The 27,937-nt window shown below is 35.5% G+C and overlaps 1 protein-coding gene across 2 annotated transcripts in view; it reads left to right on the forward strand.

Annotated features, from left to right (window-relative positions):
- The window catches only part of LOC140152465 (uncharacterized), a 29,318-nt gene extending 2,289 nt beyond the window's left edge, over window positions 1-27,029 (forward strand). The window contains exons 2-20 of one of the 2 annotated variants that reach the window (XM_072174784.1): window positions 287-509; window positions 2,611-2,793; window positions 3,495-3,691; window positions 4,109-4,223; window positions 4,520-4,696; window positions 5,457-5,660; window positions 6,149-6,262; window positions 7,317-7,511; window positions 11,306-11,341; window positions 13,257-13,409; window positions 14,437-14,639; window positions 15,221-15,344; window positions 16,850-17,065; window positions 17,939-18,139; window positions 21,647-21,760; window positions 21,930-22,074; window positions 22,640-22,914; window positions 23,940-24,076; window positions 24,517-27,028. In XM_072174784.1, the coding sequence (XP_072030885.1) occupies window positions 344-509; window positions 2,611-2,793; window positions 3,495-3,691; window positions 4,109-4,223; window positions 4,520-4,696; window positions 5,457-5,660; window positions 6,149-6,262; window positions 7,317-7,511; window positions 11,306-11,341; window positions 13,257-13,409; window positions 14,437-14,639; window positions 15,221-15,344; window positions 16,850-17,065; window positions 17,939-18,139; window positions 21,647-21,760; window positions 21,930-22,074; window positions 22,640-22,914; window positions 23,940-24,076; window positions 24,517-24,744 (3,183 nt within the window). In that variant the 5' untranslated portion in view covers window positions 287-343 and the 3' untranslated portion in view covers window positions 24,745-27,028. Of the gene's footprint in view, window positions 1-286; window positions 510-2,610; window positions 2,794-3,494; window positions 3,692-4,108; window positions 4,224-4,519; window positions 4,697-5,456; window positions 5,661-6,148; window positions 6,263-7,316; window positions 7,512-11,305; window positions 11,342-13,256; window positions 13,410-14,436; window positions 14,640-15,220; window positions 15,345-16,849; window positions 17,066-17,938; window positions 18,140-21,646; window positions 21,761-21,929; window positions 22,075-22,639; window positions 22,915-23,939; window positions 24,077-24,516 lie in introns of both variants that reach the window. The other variant, XM_072174785.1, reaches the window with a different exon arrangement.
- The last annotated feature ends 908 nt before the right edge of the window (window positions 27,030-27,937 follow it).

Below are 27,937 nucleotides of genomic sequence, written 5' to 3' on the forward strand. Positions count from 1 at the left end.
GAAATAATAACTACGAATATTTAATAATGTCTGTTTGAAGCTTGATTCCTTTTACAAAATGTGCATAATTATGCAGTGCTGCTGATTGACTGCTCACATGATCTACCAATTGTTTGCAACAGGATGTGACTCCCAATTTGCAAATGATGCTGATGGCAAGCGCACACCCCCAAAATATAGATTAACAGAAAGTTGAGAGTAATTTACTGTAGACAAAAATGTGAGCAATTGTTGTATCTTGAGAGATGGCAAACCTGTTCTTATATTTTGTGTGTGTCTTTTCTAGGCTTAAATCCAATTGAAGCAATCTTAGACATAGTTTTTGAATCTAAATAGTTGATCCATGGCCAACCTGGATTATTCTGATCCAGTTGAAATTACTGATGGTGGTAAAATCATTCGAGTGAGAGACCTGGTAGAGGAAGCTGATCACACTGTCTATGTCCGCCACAAAGGAGCTCCGCTGTCGGACACTCAACCATACTTCAGAGTCAAAGTTGTTCAGCAAGGTAATTATTTGTTTTTGTTCTCAGTAATGTTGGCCGATACCGATCTGTGAATCGGAGATCGGTGCCGATATGGACTGCATCGGCCTTGAATCTGAATCGGCAGATGAGCTATCAGCTGCCGATCTAGCTTACCGATCTCTGAACTTGACAGTAATAAAAGTACACAACAATTCTTTAAGCTTACCATTACTTTCTTATGTAACATTACTACTATTTAATGCCAATATATTTCCAAAAAACGTTGTTACCACCGCAAGAATCATGTATTGCCGTTTCATACTGTATTTTATGTATGTATCCACCCTTTGATAGACCAAATTAAAATGTAAACAAACAATCACGTGTCTCACTGTCTTGTGCTTGCGCTTTTGTCGTCATGACTTGTTGCTGTTTGACATCTGTAACCTTTTGCACATACCGCAAACCTTGCTGTTGTATTTATCAATTGAACTTGCACGCCATGGGCAAAGACTAATATTTTCCAAAAATAAAGCCTGCCATCATTCGGCCGAAGGATCTGTGAATTGCCCAATATACCTACCCCTCCAGTAACATAATGGGGAATTCCATTAGCTCTTAAGTCATAACTGAGCATGCGCGATCATTTATTTATAGACGGTCGCCACATTGTCAATATTAAAACTAGTGGCATAGAACTACAAAACCGTACGATGGTACATCATTTAAAATGGATTAATGATTAAACTTCCGACAATCGGAGGCACTGAGTGAGTAACGCTGGGACTTGGGGTGTAAAATGGTATTTTATTTGGGTCGATATTGACATGAAAAACCTCTAAAAACGGTCATCATATTACATAGTTACAGGTTTGGGGAATTAAGCTTTGACCGTTAACATTACTGGGGCCCGACTTGAATGAACTTGTACTGGTTGTAAAATAACATTTAAGGAATCTGAATCGGGATCGGATCGGCCCGATCTGCTAATTTTCAGATCGGAGATCGGCAGATCCGATCTTGGGTTGAATCGGCCAACACTAGTTCTCAGGCTGACTTTAGACTAGTAGAGGTATTATTATATTTAGTGTAGTCAAATTGGAACTACATATATCTTGCGGGTCAACAAAATTACATATCGTCAGCCTGCTACGCTAAATGCCTATTGCCTAAGTCATTCTTACATGTTTCTCATTTGCCATTTTGATTTTCTGAGTAATAAACCCATAATTCATCAAATTTCCAGCCGCTTTTTTCATTAACTTGTGGAATACATCTCTTTTGATGTATTCCACAAGTTAATGAAGAATGCGGCGGGAAATTTGATGAATTATGGGTTTATTACTCAGAAAATCAAAATGGCAAATGAGAAACATGTAAAAATTACGATACGATATATTCTTCAAGAATACAAAATGCTTGTGCTCAAAATGTCCTTAGAGTTGGAATGTAGGAAATCCTACAAAAATGTAGTGTGATAAAACTTTGTTCTATTCCATTTGAAGTCCGTACACTGCCTATGGTAGACATGACCTTATAGGAGTGTGAATTTCCAATGGGGTTACTTGAATGGGTGACTCTGTTTAAAATCCACACCCCTGTGTGAGAGATTAAGGCCATGTGCGGGAGATTAAGGGGGTACTACACCCCTGCCCAATTTTGTGCCTATTTTTAAAATATAATAAAAAAATATAGCGCATTGTTGACAAGTAAGATATGTATATTATAGGGGCAAGGACTACAACTAATGCACTGGAAATTTTATTTCAGCACAGACAACAGTTGTGGAGTTACAGCCAAAAATGATCGAAAACCAATATTTGATCAATAAATCAATAACTACTTTTGTTGAGTTGCTGAATTTTCAGTGCAGTAGTTGTAGTCCTTCCCCCTATCATTATACATTATCTTACTTGTCACCAATGCGCTATAATTTTTGAGAAAAATGCAAAAATAGGCACAAAATTGGCCAGGGATGTAGTTAAGGTCATGTCTTCCAGAGAGGGTGTAAGGATTTCAACTGTAATAGCCCATTAGGATAGATTGTTCATTGAGCTATTTCTTTGTCAAGAAGCATTTGACTTTTTTTTTCCATAACTATTCACAATACATACTTACTTTCCATTGTTTGATTTATTTATAGCAAAAGATGCACCCATTGCAATTGGAGTGAGCTCAGAGACTGACTTAGATGCCAATGATATTGAAGATGATGATGATGAGCATAAGAGAAATAAAGATGCTTTGGCATATTTCAGTGATAATGGTGCCATAGCAACACCAGCTAGGAAGGGAAGTGAGGAGTTTGTACAAACATATGGACAAGGTAAGTAAGAATGAGAGTTGATGAGTTGGGTCATTCTCAAAATCAGTTTGCATTCTCAAAAAGCATGAGTAAAGGTTATGCATTGGCAACAAGAATGTGCAATGGCATGACATAGTTTGGCTTTCCTTTGGACAGAATTTAAGTTTCAGAAATTACCAAAATGGTCAATAAAATAACCAAAATTAACAGACTCATACATTGGTACAAAACATTCAAGTATAATTAAAGACATAATTTTTCTAAATTGTAAATTTTGTTTTCTGAATTTGCCATTTTCCAGGGGTTTTTTTCTGTTTTTTTCCTGTGATATTTTCATATCGCGTATTTTGTGCCATGAATTTTGCACCAGCAACACTGGTCATTTCGATTGCGGGTTTTGTTGGCTTCCGATATCACTTTTATCGTATTTACATACATTAAATAGGCACACATAAACTGCTGGGAACCATGGGTTACGTACTGACAGCAGTTTTAAAACACAATCGCATGTAAACAAATTTCATGTTTAAAGTTGTGATTTGGCAAATATAAGTGTTGTTCAATGATATTTCATGATTACTTATTTTGTGATTTGTCTCCATTTTTCAGAGCACTTCACACTTTCAATTTCTAACTTGTCAGAGTATTACAGAATATTTTCATGTGAAATGAATAAGTGTATCCTATAAACATTAATGCTTGACTCTTTTCCTTTCCACCAGGTGATGTAGTTGGTTGTCTTGTTGACTTCCACTCAGCACGCAAATCATTGATTTGTGTCATCAAGAATGATCGCATCATTTATCGTCGTTGGGTGTCCATTAAAGCAGAGGTTTTATACCCAATAATCAATGTTTGGTGGGGTCCTGTGGAGCTCCATGTTAATTGGCTAAACCAAAGTCCACCGTCGTTATCAATGGTAAGTCAGTTTAGGCCAAATTTGCATATTTGACTAGTCAACAGATATTTCAAATGAGAAACATTATATCCTAAAGCATGGCTCTTTGAAGAAGATCAAAATTACCTTGTTACGGTGATGTAATCTCATAATGGGTTAGCATTTGATTAGTGTTGGATTAAACAAAGTGATCCATCTATGACTTTCCTCCCAGTCTCATGCTCCAGTTAGAGTACTAATCCGTCACTTTATTATGGCCTTCTGCATATTTGGATGCTTCTCAATATAATTCTCAACAAGAGTGAAATCACATCTTTTGTTGAATTTTAAATTTCTTGTGTCATTCCATTTCATAATTTCCTATCCAAAACATAGTAGATGGGTTGCTGGATAACACCTGTTTTCAATAATTGTGTTTGGTTTCTTTTTTTCTTCTAGAACAATCTATCAGATTGGTGTATGCCAGACACAGTGACCTCTGATGATGAACATTTCAGTCTCAGGACATCACCAAGACTAGTAGCAATACAATCACCATTTCCATGGCAAGAAGGTATAGCATTACATTTAATTATTGTCTTATCGCAAACTAACTAATTGTTAGTCTTTTTTAGATCTTGTTCATCATTGAATAGTAAAATAAATAAATGGACTACCAAACAAGCTGATTAATTTGATTTGACTTCCTGTCATCAGAATATTTCCCATTATACAACACCACTTTTGTTTCAAGTGGACATATTTTATAAATAAAGGACAAATTCTTTTCAGTGAACTATTGCATGGCACACCCCTACTTATAAAAAGCATAATGAACATCATTTTCTTTATGATCTATTAATCTGCTAGGTTCAGCATATTATTTTGAGTTGAGCATAGTGTCCATGGGAGAGGATGCAGAAGAAGGTCCAGTAATAGGATTGACAGCAGCAATATATTCAGATGAAAAACTACCAGGAAAAACAGCTGAAACTATTGGGTATAGTGCTGCAAATAATCGCATCTATACAGATACCCCACCAACAGGTAAGAAAAATAGGCTTATAGGGCTATTCCAGTTGCCCATACAATGAGTTTTTGGGTTTGGATAGCATCTTTGTTAAGTAGCTCCAGTACAAATCTTTCAGAAGCACCATGCGGGGTAGTACATAACTTTTGACACATCACTTAAAAAATAAAACACAGAAATTACTTGGTGTAGATTATTCATCCAGTTGTTCAAGGACTAGTAATCAAATTTGCAACTTACTATGCTTCATTGTGTCCTGAAACACCAGACTTCTTCAGGCATCTGACTGATGGTTTGAATACATGATAGACAATGGGAAAGACCTTTTACAGTTAGAGAATAAAGGTATTGTTTTTAGCCGCTGGAGCGCATTTATCGTCTCATATAACACAGGTGACATTATTTCGCCTTGTTGTTTTACACCAAAAATAATGATGTTGCCCGCGTTATATGAGATGATAGATGCATGACAGCGGCTAAAAACAATACCTTTATTCTCATTCTTTAACACTTCAAATAAAAATATCATAAGTATACCAAATTTTAATCAAATTAAATCCTACAATTTACAAGGAATTACCTAGGGCTTAAAATCAATCAGTCCCGTTGTTGCTATGTGCCTCTGATTGGTTCAAATTGCAAGTACACGTAAACCATGTTATATCATGTCATATCACACGGGTAAGAACCAATAAGATTGCAGGACCGTTCTCAAGTGTTTTTAGAATAGTATTTTGAACTATGTTTCATTCATTCTTTTGATACTTTGTATTTCAGGTGTAGAGCTCAACGAAGAATGCCGTTGCAGTGACGGTGATAGAATGGGTTGTGGAATTCTCTTTGTTGATAATACGAAAGAAAACAAGAGAGACACGCAGAAAGTTGTGGTATATTTCACTAAGAATGGTAAAGTTGTACACCATGCTGCAATGGATCAACCTGTAGGAGGGTTTTACCCCAGTGTTGGACTAGCTGCAGCTGGTAAGGAAACACAATTAGAAATTAAAGCAACCTTATGAACTATAGTCTGTTCAGTATGTTGTCAACTTATGGTAGAACATCCTTTTAGTTGATAGATATCATTTACAGACAGATAGAACATGACTTCAGACAGGTTGCATGCGATAATACAGGTTAATGGATGGGGGTCATGTTCCACCTTGTACTGAATAGTTTTGTTATAGAAGGAGGGAGCTTAAAATGCCGAAAAATGCTGACCCTCAAGCCTACAGGAACTGGTAGATTGTAAGATTGTTGTGAAACGCACACTGCCGGGATTGCCACTGACTGGAAAGTTTGAACTTATGTTGCTGGTAGAGCTTCCAAAGTCAATCTGAACAAAGTGGGTTTTGTTTGGATGAAGTACGAATATGTATTTATTAAAGTGCTCATATTATACTAGTTGACTAGTCATTTATGTCTTAAAATATCATGAACATAATTTACAAAATGTTTGTGTTTCATTTTAGGTTGTTCAGTGAAAATGAACTTGGGATGTTCTGCTCCATCTCTCCCCAATGCTGCTGAATGGTGTAAGAAAGCTACCAGTGGTTTTGGTATGTTTGGCTTGGGAGGATTTGTAGGTAAGTTTATTGCAACAAATCATGCAGTGACATAGACAGGTGTTTCTCAGCAGGGGTCAAAGGGGGGAGGGGATGGCATGGATATTTGTAAAGTGAAAAAGGTCAGTTTTACAACTAAAGTTTGTTATTGATGTATAGACGCATGGTCGATTCATTTGTACTCTCATGATGTCAGTTACTCTTGTGTTTTTAATGAAGTCAGTAAAAACACTGTTATTTGAAAATATTTTCAATTTACATACACGTTTCTAAAACCAGATGAACTCTGCAAGCTTGCCCTTGATAAAAATGGCATAGGAAACTATTATCAATCAAATTACTTCCATGTGTAAAGATAACCAAATCTAAGAATATGCTCTCTAGGGGTTCTCAAGGGCCACAAGGGGCCAAACACATTTTAAACATACATGCTTGAGGGACAAATACACTCCGGTTTCCTATGTTTTCCTTCACATAGAACCCTGCTCTAGGGTCAGTGTATTTGTGTCAAAATAGGCAATTTGAACTAAAATTGTAAATGGAAAAAGTTTTTACATTAATTAATGCTGATGCAAATGTAAATATGGAGGGTACAAAAGCAAAATAGCTCACCATAGTTTTATAGTTTTATATGCATATTTTTTATGCAAATATGGCTTAATTGGTGTGATAAAAGATAGTATTTTGTCTTTTGCATATCCATTATTATGCCATAATTGATGGCCTGACCAATGTTTTGAGTAGTGGATGCTGTAAAAAATAAAAGTTATTCTTATGAAGACATCCCTGTTGTTTTAAATGAGTGAAACCATCAAGAACATCTGCGCTGTCAAACTGCATTCTTAGTTTGTGCACATGTATTACACAATTGCATTATCGCGCGATCATTGAGGATCAATATGCATGCTGCTGTTGCGTGCTGCTGTCTTATATGACTAACCACTTCCGTGTCATAACATTTAGCTGAAAAGCAATTAAATTGCATATATTTTTGACAGGACACGCCAACTGAATGTGATTTAATGGTGTGGAACCTAAGCCATTCAAGCCATGTATTTTACTGATTATTTTACAGGTGGAAAGATCAATCAGCAGGGCCCAAGGCATGAAGAAGGTGAACAGAAAGATGGATTTTGTTTTGCTGCCAATATTGGCCCTCCATCTGGTAATGTAATAAGGCCAAGAGATTCTGTCAAAGGACATAAACTGATCCAAAAATTGGAAACATTATCAAGAGAGCAGCCATACTTCACTGCTGTAATGGTGGATGGTGAGTAATTTGCCCAGGGGTGTAGCCAATTCCATCTCCCCTTCCTCAAGCTGAACAAAATTCCCCCATTCTCTCTTTTCACAATATATCTCCTCTTCGTCCCATATTGAGTATTTCCTGTGTCTTCATTCTCTTGCTTGTTCTCATTTATTTTCTCTCTTTATCTTTCTCCAGTTTCTGTCTGTCTACCTCTCCCCGTTTCTGTGGTTATCTGTTTCCCTTTGTACTTCTTTCTCTCTGTCTTTTTGCCTTTTCTTTCCCCTTTTTCTGCTGTCTGCATCTCTCTGTTGCTGTCTATATGCCTCTCTGTTTCTCTGTCACTCTGTCAACACATTTGTCTGTATCCTTTTCCCCTATATCTCCCCATTTCCCTTTCCTCATTTCATCTTTACCATGTCATCCTTACCTATTATGACCTCTGCATAACTGTCCTATGCCTATCCCCATTATTTGGCTACACCTCAAGAGCTGTATGATATTGGGCTATTCTAGTTGAAATCCATACACCCTCTATGGACCTTAATCTCCCACACAGGGAGTGTGAATTTCAAACAGTGTGATGGGTGACACCATTTGAAATCTACACTCCCTGTATGGAAGATTAAGGTCATGTCTTCCATTAGGGTTGTATGGATTGCAACTGGAATTTCCCTGATATTAAGGGGTGGGGTATGAACCTTTGGACAGTATTTAATTTGGGACATTAGAGCACATCAGACATATCGAATTGCATTCTGAATACGAAGAATGTCCTTCTGATATCAAATAATTTTTGATTTTTTGAAATTCGCAATGTAATACAAATTTTATGACAAATCATTAAAATTGATATTTTTGATATTTAACAGTACTCGAAGTAAACTTTATAAATCTGATGATTTATACTTAAACTGTATGTAGGTGGGATGAAAAGCCGACGATCAATTGAAAATTTTGACCTTTCGTATTGAAGATAAGGATTTTTTCCCATAACACAAAAAAAAAATTAGGTCTTTTAGGGAAAAAAATCCATATCTTCAATATGAAAGGTCAAAATTTTCAATTGATCGTCGGCTTTTCCTCCCAGCTACATACACTTTAAGAATATATCATTAAATTTATAAAATTTACTTCAAGGACTGTTATATATCAAAAATGTGAAAAATATCAAATTTTGATAATTTGTCATAAAATTTGTATTATATCGTGAATTTCAAAAATGAAAATTATTTGATATCAGAAAGACATTCTTCGTATTCAGAATGCAATTCGATATGTCTGATGTGCTCTCATGTCCCACAAAAAAATACTGTCGTAAACGCTCATTCCAGATCCCTTAATTTGTATACAGAAACTTAATGGACAACTGGTTTTAAATCAGGATGTTTAATCATTCAAACCTAGTGGTAGCAAACGTCTGAGTCAACTTATTCAAACAGAATAATTGTCCATTTGCTTTCTGTATGCAGCATACATTCTAGTTTATAACTAGTTGTAATCAATCAAGTTGCATTTTAACTCCTTTCATGCAATAGATGTAAACATTGAGCCACCTACTGAATTTGCATAACATTGGAAGTCTTGTTGTGATTTATCACAGTGTCCGTTGATTGGAATCTCATTGTGAACCCATGATGTTAGTATTACTGCACACTGCATGATTGATTTACATTTAATTTGACCTAGACAGTGGTAGGAGGGTTGAATTAAAAACATATCTTGGTATATTGCATGCTAAAATGGACTCACTTTATCATGGGAGAAAACAATACTAAAATAAAAATGGGCTGTTCCAGTTGAAATCCACACAGCCCTATGGAAGACATGACTTTAATCTCCCACACAGGGGTTGTAGATTTCAAATGGAGCTGCCCATTCAGTTAACCATATTTGAAATGCACACCCCGTGTGTTGAAGGTTAAGGTAAGGAAATGTTTTCCATAGGGGTTGTATGGATTTAAACTGGAATATCCCAATTGGAAGATAGATCAAGCATGTAGCATCAAACATTTTCATTGCAAGATTTATCGCATGTGTTCTAAAATGTAATGTAATGGGCAAATATAGTGGGTACACAATTTCTTCTTGTTTGTGGTTTATCCCTGGAGTTTATCACTTTAAATTGAATACCTGAGTGGAAGAAGGGCCCAACTCCAATTTTTTACAAAAATGTGACCCGGCAGCACAAACGAGCCGTAAATTCCCTAAATTGTATTCTGAGTTATGGTGTAAAATGTGTACGAAGGTCGTATTCATAGGTCACTTAAGCTGGCGCGACATCTGTCTTATTTTGATAGTCACAACACCAATAATTCTATTATTGAAGTGGATAATAAGCTTCTACCTTAGATGGCTATAGAACTTTTAATAGCTCTGGTCTTTGTTTGTAAATTGCTAAATCCTTTTCAAGTGGTGGGTTATTTGTATAGGTATGCATAACCAACCATTAACAATGAGAGAATCTTCTTAAACCTCGTTGACTTGGGGATGATTTGAAATGACCGCCAATTATGACTGTTTGATATTTATTGCCAGCAATGTGGAAAAAGAGACACACATAGAAACGAAAAAAGCTATAAATTTGTTGAAGGAGCAAAGTTTAACTAACCATAACTCCGCTTCTGGATATCGTTTGAAGTAAAATGATATACCATTTTTAACTTTATGATGTTTATTTTTTAAATACGAAATAAAACAAAATTGACCGGGGGAGGAATTTACGGCTCATTCGCCGTGGACGGTCACAAATGAGTTAGATCCAGCATTTTATTGCCAGCAGATTGTTCTTCCTTGTGTGTGAAAGATGAGCCAAAATCCACTCTCTAAATAGTCTTCCACGTACACTTAATCGTGGTTTTCATGGAAGAAAGGCCCAACTCCATGGAGTTGGGCCCTTCTTCCACAAATATTGGGTTAAAGAGGAATTTTGCTCATCCATGAAATCTGCTTTTCACTACAATAAACTTTCTTGTTAACATATTACATGCTTCTATTTGTGTAATTAATGGATATTTACCAAATTTCCGTAGCTATTTATAACACATCTGCGCATTTGAAACTGGTAGTTGCAGTATATTAGTGGAAGAAGGGCCCAACTCCAGCTCGTATTAAGACCTGTACCGTTGCCATGGAAACATCTTTTATAATTTCGAATGTATGTAATATTGTATGTTCATGTATTAAAGGTCCTCTGAAGATGAAAACATTCTGCCTATAAAACTTTTCCAAATATTAAGTTTTTTCTTAATATCTCGAAAACAGTTTTGATGGAGTTGGGCCCTTCTTCCACTCAGGTATTCAATTGTCAAAATAGGATGAAATAAAATTAGTCATTGGAATATTTGGTAAAGTTCACCAGGGAGATGGGTATTGTAATAAGTGGTGACAGGAGATCTATTAGTATGCATGTATTAATGTATGTTGCACATATAGCAGGTGGATAGAGCATGGCCAAATGGGTACAATTTCACTGTCAAGTGCATGATTCAGCCTGATTCTCTCAATTTACTGCTGTAGTTTACAAGATCAGATTTGATTTATGCTGTACAAGAATCTTGTGCGAATCTATTCACTGATTCATGGTGGAATTTAGCCTGATAAATCTATATTTATTGTAACTTCAAAGTTTAAACTTCAGAAAGAATATACCAAACCAAAAAATGAGATCCATAAAAAACTGATTGTTAACTATTAAATGCATGTATATTTGATCCCCATTGCAAGATTGTATGTAGCATGTCTAACCCTTACAATGCAATGTTATCTTTTTTGCATGATTTAATGTGCATGTTACCCTACCCATTGATTACTGGCAGACATGACTGAATCGCCCGACAACGAAAGCGAGAAAGGTGTGTATTATGGTGTGAATAATTGAGTGATGCTGTGGTCCATTGTACTACCAACTCTCCTTTTACTTTTTCCTCACCTACTTTCTTTATCTTCTCACAGAAGATAGTTGAAACTTTTTTCCATACACAGAATAATACATCAGTGTCAAGACCTAATTCTCTCATATTTTTTATCCTTTCCTTTGAACGCCGTATGTAATAACCTATGTGTGTTTCATGATCAAATATCTTATCACATTTCCGAATAACATATTTTCTTCTGTCTTAGCTAAGTTTCTGCTTTAGATTTACCGTATTCATTCCAATAAGCGCCCAGGGCGCTTTACAAAGTCATTTTGGGTGGGCGCTTATTTTTTACCTGGTTTACCTAATTTTTTCGTAAGGGCCTTTTATTAGAGACAAATTTTCCTGCGTTATAATAGGGTCCCGAGATGTTGTAGTAGCTTTTCTGATGCAGTAACTGTATTGCAAGTTTACACAGGACTTCAAATCCTCAAGCTATTTCACTGTATCAATGTCTATCAGTCACTTCAACATTAATGGTACCCTTTAGCAAATTGAAAATACCCTGGGTGGGCGCTTATTGGGGTATGGGCGCTTATTGGAATGAATACAGTAAGCGTAAACCAAGGGATGTACAGTGGGGACTCATCTGGGCTACTTCAGAGCAATGTTTTATATTATAAACTTGTTCCATAGTGGTAGTGTTACAAAAAGCTTAAGGCAAAAGGGACAGTGATCATTTTCCTTTCTGTAAATCAAGAATCAGATGGTTGTATACTATAGTTTTTGGCAAGGTCCTTCAGTAATCTGCCAATGTGGCGCTGCTTACAGAGTTTAACACGGGAGTGGGTTCCAATTGGCGAATTGAATCACATCATCACATCGGCACCGCATTCACCGTAGGAACTGCATAGACATTGTGTGACCCACGGGTGACCTAGTCCTTTTTATGTGATAATCAGGAGGAGCGGTAGGGCATTGCTAATGGACCTTGCTGAATTATGGCATATGCCAATCCTGGTTTGAGTTCATTATTACCAGAGTATATGCAGAAGTGTATAGTTATAAATCAGAGCACCTGCTATGCAAATGGGATGTGCATGAGTGGGAGAGTATCAGTCATTGAGTGAAGCAGGAGGTACAGTCTGGGAAATTATACAGGATATTTCCCTTGCCATACTGATTCTGAACTCACAACAATGGGTGACTCCACATAGGATCAGAGATGCGGGTCTATACGGATTTTTTTGGGTTAAAAGCAGTGCCATTGATTAATATTTAGTATTATAATAGTTTAGTGTTGGGTAGATTTTGTCAACCAGATATAGCAAATATGCCAATCCTTTACAAGGAAAACCAGTTTAAGTTCATGAGTGAGTGACCATATTCTTTGATGTTCCTAACATCACATCATCAGTCATCTTTAATTATATTGTCCAGTATTGACAAAAGTGACTAACTTATGGTCCAAGTCCTTATCTGCACTTATGTATACACGAAAGCCAAATGAATCAATTCAAAATCACTACTTTGACTGATATTCAATTGATTTAATTGACATACGGGTCCAAGTAAGCATTGTCGTAAGAAATCACAACATCCCACTTCATGGATTTAATCTCCATTTTGGTCAAAGTTAGTCCCATTTTGTAAATACTGCTTGTTGTGTAGTGTCTTATTAACAGTAACTGACTAAATCATAATTTCATGTTTTCCATACATTTCATACTTAAATTTTTCTTTCTTATTAATAATGTAAATTACATGTCTTTTTGCATTAATCCTCTTCGTCAAAAATGGTAGAAGGGTATACTAAGAGAAAAATCCTGTTACTCTTTAATTTTTCAAATTGAAACATCTTTAAAATGTTCCAATATCACAATAATTTTACAATACTGTCAATTTGTCACAGATTCTGAAGGAATTGTGTGTATAGGAATAAGTCGTCAAGGACAGACAGTAGGCTGTTTTCCAGGCAATCTTGTAGATACAATTGGTTATGAGACAGATGGAGAAATAACAAGTGGTGGTGGCAGATCAACAAAGACAAAGTCTTTCACTAGAGGTACGTATTGGGCCCTTGAGTGAAAGCAGAGTATCTCCTTTGTTAATTATTGTTTTCAACCTACATGTAATTATTGACCTTGCATACATTTTTTGGATGACAACTCTGATGGTCTGTCCTTTTTTCGTAGCCATTTTCAAAGGTATCAGTTTTACATAGGATTTGATTCACATCCTTACAGTAGAATGTATCTATACTATAGGCCTAGTCTGAATTATCTTCTGGAAGTCAGTAATTTTGATATTGTATATTTTTATTTGTATCTCTAAATGTAATGATGAGAAGTATGTAAAAGTATACATTTTCAGAAAGGAAATGATGCAAGAAATCTCAAAATTTGATTTTACTTTACTGACTCGAGGAAAGTATACAGACTATACGCCGTATAGTCTGTATACGGTGTGTCATAAGTCTGTTCCTCCCCCCATAGGAAAACCATTTTAACATGCTTTAAATTAAACTTACACAATTAATTTGATATTAATCTGTTACTGGTTATTGTTTTGGATTAATATAAATGTCACTTAGCAATTTATTTGAAGTTGTTGTCTTTTTATGGTCGATAACCTCCGAAAGTCTGCAAACCTCTGTTATTGTTGTTTTTCCATTGAAAATTGAGATTTGCAGACCTTTAAATCTGCCATAACATACAAAATTAGCTCTAAAATTCTAGAACAACGGCCGATATTTTTTTCTCGCTGCAATGAGCCTTAAGGTTCATTGCAGCTAGTAGCCCTAAGGCAAATAAACAGAGGGGGTACTTCCATATTGAGGTTATGCTCCAGGGGAAGTCTGAATATAGGCGGAACGGACTTTCGACACACGGTATATAAAGTTTTACAACATTTGTGGTGACAATAATTATGTTTCTGTATCCCATATTACTCCGGTACTGAATGTTGATGCTTGTCCAATGCACTCACAGGTGCTTCAACATCAAAGCCCTGCATGCATAAAATTGTCTCATTTCTCTCCCAACAAATAATATATAATTTATACAATGCATAACCAATCTCTTATATTACAGGCGATGTTATAGGCTGTTTTGTGGAGTATTTTGATGAAGTAAAAATAGTGCAATTTGTAAAGAATGGAGACTTGGTTGGCATGGCTCCATTATCTGGAGGTGATCAAGATCTGTTTCCAAGTATTGGGTTTGCAAGAGAACCATGTGGTGTCAGAGTGACATGGCCCAGTAGTAAACCAAAATTACCAGATATGTTTTCTAAGGTAAGGCACACTGTGAAATCGCCTGCATCACATACTGTCATATCTCAAAAAGCTGCCATGTGTGATTTTGTCATTGTTAAATTTCAATTGTTTTATATTTCAGCTTGCTACTTTCTTTTATGAATGGGCATGAGATTGTAATTTTGTGATAATACCACAAAATTAATTTATCAAGTTAATTTTACACAATTAGATGACGATAATATAAAAAAAAGGCAGCCTTTTGAAATACAACATTATGTAATACAGGTGACGAGATGTGTATTTGGAAACGTTTATGACTGTTGCACAAATTATCTTCAAGAAACATTTTTGATCGTATATTTTAATGCAGTTAATGATTTCATGATCTGATCCATCCAACTCTCATTTGAAATATATTTGCTCCCAGAATTTTTTTTCTAGGTTTTGCAGGCACTAAGTGTGCATCACATATTGTATCTGTGATCTGCTATTGCAAACAGGTCAACATATTTATGCTCCATCCGTGTTGGCACTGTTTTAATGTTCAGGCGTACCCCAACATAGTCCCCAGAAAAAAAGTTTTGAATTAATAGTCATTCTTGTAATTTTCTCTACAGGACAACATTTCAAGTTGGTTGAAAAGTCCCGGCATAAAACTCAATGGCAATAAATTTTGTATTCAGAAGAAGCTGAGAAAATTGAAGAGTTTACAGATCAAGTCTCCACAACCACTGACAAGAGGTAATGTGGTATGAAGGAATAATTAGGGTCTTGTAACGAGTTTACAAATCAAGTCTCCACAACCACTGACAAGAGGTAATGTGGTATGAAGGAATCATTAGGGTCTTGTAACGAGTTTACAAATCAAGTCTCCACAACCACTGACAAGAGGTAATGTGGTATGAAGGAATAATTAGGGTCTTGTAACGAGTTTACAGATCAAGTCTCCACAACCACTGACAAGAGGTAATGTGGTATGAAGGAATCATTAGGGTCTTGTAACGAGTTTACAGATCAAGTCTCCACAACCACTGACAAGAGGTAATGTGGTATGAAGGAATAATTAGGGTCTTGTAACGAGTTTCCAGATCAAGTCTCCACAACCACTGACAAGAGGTAATGTGGTATGAAGGAATAATTAGGGTCTTGTAACGAGTTTACAAATCAAGTCTCCACAACCACTGACAAGAGGTGGTATGAAGGAATCATTAGGGTCTTGTAACGAGTTTCCAGATCAAGTCTCCACAACCACTGACAAGAGGTAATGTGGTATGAAGGAATCATTAGGGTCTTGTAACGAGTTTACAGATCAAGTCTCCACAACCACTGACAAGAGGTAATGTGGTATGAAGGAATCATTAGGGTCTTGTAACGAGTTTACAGATCAAGTCTCCACAACCACTGACAAGAGGTAATGTGGTATGAAGGAATAATTAGGGTCTTGTAACAAGCTCATCAGTCAGGACCCAGTTCTTAAGCCCTAGTATATTTGTACACACTAGAACACCATATTAGAACACCACACACTACTAGGCACTGGAATGAAATAGTGGTCATTGGCCATTTTATGTATAAATAGCACATTGTAATGTTTTGTGCAAGTTACTTGCAAGTTAATCCAAAAATAGACAAATCATAACATTTTGAAAGAGGAAAGTAATTTTGGTATTCACAAACATGCCTATTAATAGGTCTTTAATTGGTAACATTATATATAAGACTCATTCAGGAGTCATTTCTTGATCATGTTCAAAGCCCAATAGTTACAACCACCATTATTATGGTTATTATTATTACACAATATTTATACCACTGCCTAAACATGTGCTTGGCAACTTTACTGAGTACCGTATTTTGTCAAATAAACGCCCCCGGGGGCATTACATTTTCCCAAGGGGGGGGGGCGTTTATTCAAGGTCAATTTTAGAATGATAACTCCCGTTAAAATCATTAGGAAAACTAAAAACTAAAAAAAAAATGCTAAAATGACGAACTATGAACTAGAAACACTGACTTCTGGTTCACTTCCGGGTTTCCAATCCAGATTTTCGCCAATTATTGACGCTATTTTCAACCATGTGGGCAACTTGGTAAGCTTACTTTACAAGATAGCATGGAAATATCGGCATTTTTGAAACATCTTGGTTGAAAAAAGTGGTGGGGGCGTTTATTTGAGGGGGGGGTGGTGACTATTTGACGAAATACGGTATTTGTTATTTAAAGTTTGATGTTTTTTGATATCACAGCATGGAGCTTTTATGAGGTAACAATCGCATGTGCATTACTGAGTAAGGATGGTAACAGATCTGGGAAGAAGCTACATACCACACCATCAATTGGCTTAACCAATCTGGCTGGTGAATTCACATTCAAGAAGCTATGTGATAGGAGTGAGGCTAGAGACATCAGATTCTACTGCAATACAAATAGCGTAGGCTATAAAGATGCAATGGGCCATGCATGTAAGTTGTAATCAATCAATGTATTCTGTAACCATTCATTTGCACTTTCTTACTGATGTAGTGTGTGTACTACATAAATGCAGAAGTGGCGTCCTGATGAGCTAAGTGAATATTGTGATATATTGTGTGACCCAGCATGACCTGTTTCCTTTCATGTAATAAACAAGCCACACATATCAACGAGTACAAAAGGACCCTTTTGAGAACCATTGGGTCCACAACTTATAAGTTCCCCCAATACTCTTTAAAATAAGTCGAAAAATATTTTACGAAATGTAAAAAGATATGTATGCCATATTTGTTTAACCCCTGTGGACCAATTTATAGCATTACACATCATTGCGTTCAGTCCCAATGATTAATTATGTAAGAAAGGCTGTTTTAAAAGTTGCACCCGAGTCCATAGCAGTCAAGTTTTCTTTAACAAACACATGAATAGACCTGACCTACTCTATTGTTTGAGAGTCGACTCCTATGGATATAGATGCAACTTTTAACACTGTTTAAAACAGTCTCTTTTTTTACATGATGAAACATTGTGACTGAACGCAATGATGTGTGACACTATATTTGTTAATATGTGTAAAACAAAAACGCTACGCATATCTTTTTACACGTTTCCATTTCGTCAAATATCTTTCTTTTTATTTAAAAAAGTATTTAGGGGGGAGCTTATAAGTTGTGGACCCTATAGCATATCATTAAAAATGTGTTGTTGGTTTCCAACCAGTCAAAATACATAAGGTACATGTGACACAATTTCAACATTGGATAAGTGGTCCAACTTATAGGGTCACTTCCAAAAAGGGTTTGGAAACATCTGTTCCAAAGCCTTAGGTTAGTTTCATATATTTTATGTTAAACTAATTTCAGTGCATCCTGTCAACAAGAAGCTGGAATCAGGAGACAGATTAGGGTTTGGTATAGTGTATCCAGCGGTGAAGAACCAACCTGGTGATAGAGCATGTCAGGTGATAGTAGTATACTGTACCATCAATGGAGACATTATATATCACAGAGCTATGGAACAACCTGCTGGAGGATTCTATCCTGTTACATGCTTGTTTAAATATGGTAAGTGTGTAGCTTTGGAATTGGGATTAAGAAATATATTAAAGCCATAATGTATGATTGATTTTGGTGAAATTTCAATTTTGTTATTCTTTGCCAAAATTATTACACAAATAGTAACAGCTGTCAAGGAGGTTTTCTGATGAGGTAAAATGAAAGAAAACCACTTAGCCCTTCTGTGGAGGTCTATTGGGGAATTGGTGAATAAAACTAGGGATCCCTGGTTTCATTATAAAAAAACCTTTACAGTAATGAAAGCACTTTAGGCTTAATAACCTTTCATATGGTATTTTAGTACACCATTGGGCATTGCAATCTTTAAAAGAGTAGAAATTCAATGTGTTTAAGTGGCATATTTTCTAAGCACCATGTGGCCTGTACACAAAGCTGAAAGATGAAGGTCAGCCAAATCCAATGGTATTGAGTACTTTGTCTAGTTAGGTCAGATGGTTCACAACTATGATAGTAAAAAAATCAGGTGACCCCCCTGGGGGGAAATTCCATGACCCCCTAAAATTGGCCCTCTTTTGACCTGCCTCAGAATTGATATAGCTTAACATTTGACATCATGAAAATGTACTTTAAAATAACCTGGGTCTGGCAGAAAGTTGAACATATTGGAATTGAACCATGCTTTATAAGATGATCTATTCAGAAAAAATTAATTCTTTTGATATAATTACGTAAAATCATGGTGGAATTTGGGCAAAAACAGGTTTTTTCAAATCACATTTTCTGCTATATTCAGGCTAACATTGGATCAAACCTTTTGGATAATATAACCAACATGTTGTACTTCTGAAATATGTTTAAATTAGCGTGGTACTTTTTTTCCTATACTGCAGGGGAGTTTGTTGATTTTGGTGGATTTTCCGTTTTTTTTGCTTGTTTTTTGTAGACTTAATTAACGTTTTCCAATGTATAAACATACTAATTATTTTACATTCACAATACGGCTTCAATTCTCAACCAAGGTTATTATTGATTTGAGTTTGATAACTATTTTCATGTGGATTTTGCTCTTTTATTATACCGGTAGTGGAATTTGTTAATTTTCATGGAATTTGCATATGAATCTCCCTGCAAACTAATGATATGAAACTTGGGTTTCCTAGATTGATATGATAATTATTTTGATTGCTGATTTTAGAAATATGTTTCCAATAACAGAATGTGTTTGTTTTGTGTTAATGGAATTTGTTTTTTCCAAGGAATTTGTGTCTTTTAACATATTTTCAAAAGTGGAATTTGCAACCAACATTACACTGTTTAGGTAATAAATCATATTTTAAATAAAATAGACTAATCTTTAGTTAAAAAAACATTCATAACAAAACAAAACAAACACCACACCATACTTCATATTATCTACTACCAATGCAATGGAATTTTCATTTCTTTTCAAAGGCAAATTTACCAAATAACAAGTACAGGTACTTTAAGCATGGTCTAAAATTGAATGTGAATATGTACATGTAATGATGTACGTTTACAATATCTCAACATCTCATTGAGCGTGAAACTCACACATTCAGGGACTTTATCAGGTGTCAGGTCTATTGCCATTTGGTCTAATACCATTTGGTCTAATACCCATTTTATCTACAGACTTGACATTTAGTACCGTATGGAATATTTTCTCACAAAATTCAAGGACTGTGCTGAAATTTCGGACTTTATGCAAAATTGTTCTGTTATTGTCCAATGAACTCACGCTGCTTCTTTTTGTACAGTAAGATTATAACATTTCATCTGGCCCCAGGGGGCCATTCAAACTTTCTGAGTGCGTACCACTTTTAAGAGCTCCTCCCACTTTCAAAACGGGTAAATTACAAGTGCATTTCAGTTCTGATGAACACTTATTGGTATTAAATTTCAGTAAACATCACCTTAAACCTCAATAAATTTGACAATAATGTAGCTCAAATTCAGAAATTTTACCCCCACAAAAATCCAATTCAGTCTCCTTAAACCGCCATTTTAGACTAATTCACTACATTATGAGCGCCATAATGTAAACTAATGGAATTTGGAAAGCACATTTTCTGTCAAAAAAATTATGATACACCATCTCCCGACACACCCCGATTAAAATCAGCCGGTCCCAAACGCTGGGCAATATCGCCGTTGTTTAGTCTCAAACAATCAAGCGCACCGTTAGGTAGCGCGTATGTATGTAGGTATATATGAATGTAAATTATTGACCAAATACAGCCAGAAATGGGATATTTGGACAATAAAAAGTCACTTCTAGGTAAAAACTTGTACTCAGTTGTTATTAATAATCTACATACTGATGTTATATAATATTTTCTTTCTGAATAATACAGATTGTAAATAGTATTAGACAATAATAATATGCTCCTTTTGATTTTGTTGATTTACGAACTAATGCAAAATGCAATATTTTAAAGACCCCTAAAAAATAATTTGAAAAAGATCCCACAATAGAGAAAGCATTTTTCTTTAGGCAAAGGATGTGAAATGTTTATCTAAAAAGGTCATATCAAACTCAGCCTGAATAAAGGCAATAATTAAGTTAGAAATTAGGTAAAATTTGCATTTTTTCTCATTTTCGACATTTTGAAAATATGGCTATATTGAGTTTATGAAAAATCCACCTTAATGAAATTGCTGGCTTCTGCAAATTTGTGAGGAGATTCACCAATATATGTATTTTCAATACCAATTTGTTTGGGACCTGTTGAATTATGGAGTTTCCTACAATATTTCCTGGAAATTCGATGAAAAACTGCTTTTAAAACATATTTTAGGTGATTTTGGAGCGATTTTTAGGGGGTGGTCATATTTTTTAGCGGGGGGCTCCAGAGAATTTTTAGTGTTGTGATTGAAAAGTGTTATCAAAACCTATCAATGTCCCAATATATTATTAATGGCGGCCGACCTTCATCTTTCACGTCTGCAGGAAATTAGAAAATATGCCACTTAAACAGTGCAATAGTATATCTTTTTATGTAATTGCCCCAATGGGTTGGAGGAGTCACACCTTTTGGTGACAGTGTCTTGATGCTTCTGACTCTTCCTGGCTAGCACATTGGGTCTATTTATTTTACTTTTATTTCCTTTTGTATGTATTGCGTAATTTTTACTTTGCTTTTTGATGTATTTTAGCCGAATTTGTAAAATAAAAATAAATAAAATAAGACAGATTGAGGGCCTCATGGCAACATTATAGCTTTAACTTGTAAGTAATGGAGTGTAGGGATACACCAAGAAAAGAGGGAATGGGAAGGCACATTTGTCTTATGTATAAAGTACCAGCAAGGTATAATTTTGGTTTTGGTTGAGAGCCCTATTATATGACCATGGAATCAGGAACATAATGAAAATGATCAAATTTGTTTGATTTTGCCAAAATATCTTGGAAAAAAAAGGAGCCAGTTGGTTAATATTAATATTTTCCTTAACTTCCAAGATAGTTTGAATCTATAAGAATGTCATTTCAGAGTGTGATATTGTGATATATCTGATGTTGTTGTGTCTTTGCAGGTGATGACGTTGAAATAGGCAATCAGTGTAGTCCACCTGTATTAGGAGACATCTCATCTTGGTTGAAGGAAGCAGAACAACTCAGAAAAGATATCCATAAAGCAAAGAAAGCAGGTACGTCAACAATGTTGTAGGATTTGTTGAAAGATGCTTTTGTGTCCTACCTCTACTTTGCTCTAATTTGTCAGATTATGAATGAACATGAGCATTTATAGATGTTGATTTGACCATAACACCAATATATCATAAATATTGTGATTATTTTTTGTCATTTCCCAACAAGCTGGTGATCACCGCCAAACAGCAGCAGACAGGAAAGCACGACCAGCCTCGCCAGTAGAAAGACCCAAAAATAATCTGAATAAGAAGAAAATCTATATCCACTGTGACCCAGAAAGATATAATGAGGCTACCTATATACAGGCAGGGTATGTATGCAGATTTTGTTGTAAATTTGATCTTGAGATCAGCCATACACATAGATAAACCACACATCCTCCCCACCCCACACACACACACCCCATACAAGGACTCTGCAAGGGTGGATGGAGTTTATCCAGAATTCTGGTTCTTGTTCAATATCATGTCTCCATTGACTTACTGTTTTTACACCCACATCCCCGCACACCCCCACATATGCGCACACAAATCCTAAAGGTCCTGTGGAATTTTCAGACTAAATGTCCCACTTTGAATTTTGTTTTGTGATGGTAATTCAAAAATAAAGCCACACTTCGCTGAATTAAATCAAATCAACTTTCCAAGTCACAATATATGTAAATAACAAGGAGGTGAAAAGAAGGCCATTTCCAATAAGGCCATAAAAGTGTTCGAACAATTATTTCTAAGATTGTAGTTATAGTTAGTGTTTTACTGATTTTGATATTTCATTCAAGTGAATTCCATTAATCATTTGAAACTAAGTTAACACATAATGACACCGCCAACTTTTGTGATATCAAAATAAAGTCCAATTTTCATTTACCTTTCCAGATTGGAAGAGAAAGGTTTCACAACCTCGCTGCTTGGTGAAGACAAACTAAACAGTTCCAAGATAGCCAAAGAACTGTTGACATGTGTGAAATCATGTGACCTACTGGTATGCTGTATTGGACCAGAGATACCATGTAGTAAACATACTACAACTGTATTAGCATTAACCAAGGAATACAGGAAGCCTGTACTACCTGCTATATTAGAGCATGTTGATTGGCCACCATCAGGAGAACTGCAGGAAGAATTGGATATGTTTACCATGGATAAGATTGGTAAGTGAAGATATGACATTGGATTGTCACAGCTCACCCAAGAAATACACTAGTGTACACATGTGTGACAACAACAAAAATGACAATGGGTGCTCTTTAGAAAATGGGCATGTTGGCACGATATGTTAAGGGATGAAAGACACTGATTTTCGAGGGGAAAAAAGAGAAGTTTTCTGATCATCATCATGTTAAACTTGTTTAGGGTGTTTTTGCACAATGTGGTAACTTGAATGTGAGTGATAACAGACAGTACTTGGTGATGACATCTGCACACTACATCCACTTCTTACCTTCATGGCATAACTGTATCCTACTATCATAATAGAGTGCAATCAACCAATTGATCAGCACCACTGTGTAATTATTTACTTCACAAATTAGCTTGAGACCTAATTAGAACCCTGGGTACTTAACAAATAGTTGAAGTGGGAGCTTGCTATGTACTATGTCTGAAAATCAAAATGAACGTTTTCGGTGCAAAACAAAATTATAATTGACACAAATAACTAAATAACTGACACAGCCATTGAAGCTAGATGGCATACTCAAGTTGTACTATACCGGTACTTTCTTCTTGGTGAATTAGTGACGACAACACATTGAGGAAGCTGTGTCATGCTACATCTTATTTGGGGTCTTAAATGTGTGTGTTTGATTTAAAGTTGTGCACACTGATGTCACTTAATTAACTAAGAAGGCAAATAGTATAGACAGGAAAGCTAGAAAAGCTCAAAAGTGGTGATTAGGCCTAAAAAATGGTTTGATTGGCGTAATCCAACCAACCCTAAAAGTAGGCCTGACCCTTAACTTTTTTTTTTTTTTTTTTTTGCAAAAAAATTTTAAAAAAGAAGAAAAAAAACTTCCAAGGCCTTTATCAAACACAATTTACAGCTTTAAAAGTAAAACAAAAAAAAAGCCCTACCTACCTACTCTAATTTGTGGCACTAATATACTATATGCTTGTTTGGCAAAAGGAATATGGCAAGCCCTATCATGATCCTTATTTGTTTTCATTATTTGTGTAGAATTCACCGAGGATTTCCAGTGGGGCATAGGACAGGTGGAAGAGAAGAGCCAAGTGTTGATTGGCAAAGGTTACAATGCCAAGAAGATTGTTGTCAAGGACGGAGATGCTGCTAAGCTTCTATATTCCGATGCTCAGGTTTGTGTTACTTTAATCTGTGAAGTATACATGCTTTTAAGCAAAGTGTCTCCTATTACAGTTGTATTCTTCATGATAAATGAAACAACTACTGTTCCTATATTTAGTTCTCGGACACGCATGTACAGTTTGAAGCTACAAGAGCTTCACATAAGCATTCTACAGGCATATGAAGTTGCAATTGCAAACTATACACAACTGGAAACAATAAAACCAATCATGCTACACAATGTTGGTACTGAGCTGGTTGCTAAGGTCTGAGCTCCTACAAATATGCACATGCCTTGACATGATGCCAGCTATGTACACCTATGTCCGAGAATTAAAATATAGGAACAGTAAGGTGTAGTAGTTGCATTAAGAAAGAAAACTTCATTAAAGAGAAGAAATTTGTAAATCATGCACTTGAGTGGATTTGTCTTTTATAATTGCACCAACAGAAAGGCAGCAAGACCATGAATAAATCGAGTGATCCAGATGCATTACAAAGAGCAATAGATGATGCCGACAAGAGGAAAGCAACATCATTTGGGAGCAACGAACCAGCAAGACCACGAAGCACACCACCAACAAAGACATCAACGGAAGCACCAAGTCAACTCAGGGCACAGTCGGCACAACCAAGGGGACAGGTGCAGAGGAACTCTAAGGCATGTGTCTTACTGTGAAATCTGGGCTGATTTTAATTAATTATGTAGCAGGGATCAAATTGGGAAGGGTGCTTTGTAAGGAGTAGTTAACTAGTCTTTCAACTAATTATGTAACAGTTATCAACATAATGTGAGGGACTTTTTACGAGGTATAGAACTGGTCTAAAACAGTATTGTTTATATTTTTAAACAGCAACAGACCTACCTTTTGTATGTAACCTTTGTGGTTGTACACGTAATTACAGATTTACACTTGACTTCCAGAAAAGTATGGCACTTTCTTGCTCTGATCAACGTGCACGCCCTGTTAATGAGCAACATTTATGCTGAAGTTTGTATTCCCTTCATGAGCTCTACCACGCTGCCCGAACCACAATTTGATGCATAATTGACCAGTCAGATTACCAGTTTGTTGTTATGACTGAATCAGCTAATCAGTGACCCCTCCGTGTTTAAGCTGTATACGCTCACTATGGGTAAGAGAGTGCTGTTCTTCTCTGGAAGATAGTGTAGTTCAAAAGATTGATAGAAACTAGCTGATTATCTGTGATTATTTGATTGATTGATTGATTTGATGGATCATTGATGAGACAATTGCTGGATCAATTGATGGTGGATTGATTCAACTTTACACATGTCGTTGGTTGCATCACATACTCATCTATTTGATGCAACAATATTTTCACATACAGAGCTATAAGTTAAGTACCATCTGAAAAGAATGTTTCTTAAAAGATTGCTCAATTAATTTTCCTCAACAGAGTATTTTTTATGATATATGAACAAGACACTTGACAGTTTTAATTTTGGTGAAATTTACATGTCAATCTTTTGAGTAACATTATTTAACATGGTATTAAACTTATTCAACTTTTGTATTCAACTTATAGCTCTGTATGTGATGAGATTGACGATGTGTTCTAGGTGAGCTTTAGTAGCGTATTTTGGAAAACAGTGTTTGTATATATCTTATTCTTCAGAAAAAAAATGTTTTGATGCTGAAGATACCATGATTGTTGTAATAATAATTTATCTTCCCACTTCCCCTCCCATGTTATACAGGGTATACTGTATATGTAATAGAAACACAAATAAAATATAATAGGTGACAAAACATTGCTTTTTACCTTGTGAAGTTTTGTAAAAAATCCATTTATAACTTGTAAAATATTCTATTTGTATAAACTACATAGACCTATCTTTCTGTTACAGTTGTTGATCTTCAATGACAGGGTTAAAGAAGTTGACTCATTGGATACAATTAGGATTATGATTAAGTTGTATGCCAAATTAAAACAGAATATATATTATTTAAAAAATAGCTTTACTAATTTTATTAAATTGGACACAGATTCAACTTTGAGAATAGGAAAAAATCAAAAATGGTCCACAATCCATTACAATCATGAAATTATCATAGGCTAAGAATTTTGTCTAAAACCATGGTTGTAGTTTAAATACTCAAAGTATGTTTTGGTTAGAACCTAAAATACTGTATTTCCTCGAATAGTTGTCCCATTCAATTGCACTTTTTTCAACCAATATGTTTAAAAAATGCTGGTGTCGGTAATTGGCAAAAATGTGGTCATAAATCTGGAAGTGAACTGTAAGTCATTGTTCCAAAGTTCATAGCTCGTCATTTCAGCATGAGTTTTAAGCTTACCTAATGATTTTAATGGGAATTATTGTTCTAAATATGACCTCTAATAAACGCCCCCCCTTTTGGAAAATGCAATGCCCCTTAGACTATCCGAGGAAATACGGCAGAACATTTAAATGTGAAAAATAATAGAAATGCAGTAATTTGGGTCTTTTAATAAACTGGTACACTATTATGACTATACTTTTGTATGAAAACAACTATGGCCTTTAGAAGCGATAATCGAACTCAATTATCATAGTTTTCCATACTAAGCTTGCACAACAGTAAATTATAAAATGCCTATACTTGGCACCATGTGCTTCCAAAGGAGTATTTGGAAGCTACCAATACAACTGTGAACGCGATTATGTATCAATATCTGTCTGTCCCGGGGGTCACTTCATTGTATTGCAACATGTATATCTTCCCGGTTCAAAAAACAAGCACAGATTGTTTGGATATTATATCCACAACAAGATAGGGTTTCTAATTTTCAACCAAACATAAAAAATTGGGTGTGTCATTTTCAACACTTTCACAGTTAAAAATGGCAATTACTTGTTTACATGAATTAGAGTTTTAACTTCAACACTACACTATTTTTCGCTCGCAGGTGAGCGAAAAATAGTGTAGTGTTGAAGTTAAAACTTTAATTCATTTTATCTACAACTATATCCACTCATATATTTGTTAACAGTATAAAAATAATCACATATTACTTGTTTTGGGTGTGATTTTACACAAGTGGGACATACGTGTACTTTTTGAAAGCTAGTGTACATGGATGATATACACGTTGTAATAGTGGTCTCCCTGGTATCTATCATCCTATTTCTGTTTTTATAGTAAACCTTGGTGCTAGACCCTTCTAACAGATGGTAACTGGTATTTTTAGTTTGTTTCTTTATTATGTTGTTTTTCAGTAACCCTATACTTTCACAAATTAGGCTATTTCATGTAAAATCCACACTACCTCTGTGGAAAATTTTTGAATTATCTTCCACAAGGGAAAAGTGAACTGTAAGTGGAATTAGCACATTAACCATCTGTTTGAAACTCGTCCTCCCTCTGTGGAAGATTCAGATTGAATCTTTCTCAGAGGGTGTATGAAATTCAAGTGGAGTTGCCTAATGTGTTCAGTCCATTTGAAATCCATACTCCCCATGAGGAAGATATTGAGGTAGTGTGGATTTCAACTGGAATAGCCCAATTACATACAAATGGGAATTACTTGTCTGTGATTTGTCCATACTACCTTTGTGTGCTCCATTCAATGAAGAGGTTATTCCCAGTCTTCAAATAATACGAATATGGTCAATTTCATTCACCACTTTGAATAAATAATTGTGCTTTGCAATGAATGTCATATTATGCTTGTCTTTGGATTATTGTATAGCATAATGTTTGTAATAATTGTGCCACCAGTTGTTTGAAATCACCGTTGTTGGTGGTTGTATGCCATATGTGTCTGTGTGTACTCATCTTTTGATGGTGTATAATATATTGTATATTAATGTGTTTATGTGTACTGGGAATAATGCATGAATTTTTTGTGTCCATTGAAAGCTG

The sequence above is a fragment of the Amphiura filiformis genome, chromosome 5 (genome assembly GCF_039555335.1).
Source record: "Amphiura filiformis chromosome 5, Afil_fr2py, whole genome shotgun sequence".
NCBI lineage: Eukaryota > Metazoa > Echinodermata > Ophiuroidea > Amphilepidida > Amphiuridae > Amphiura > Amphiura filiformis.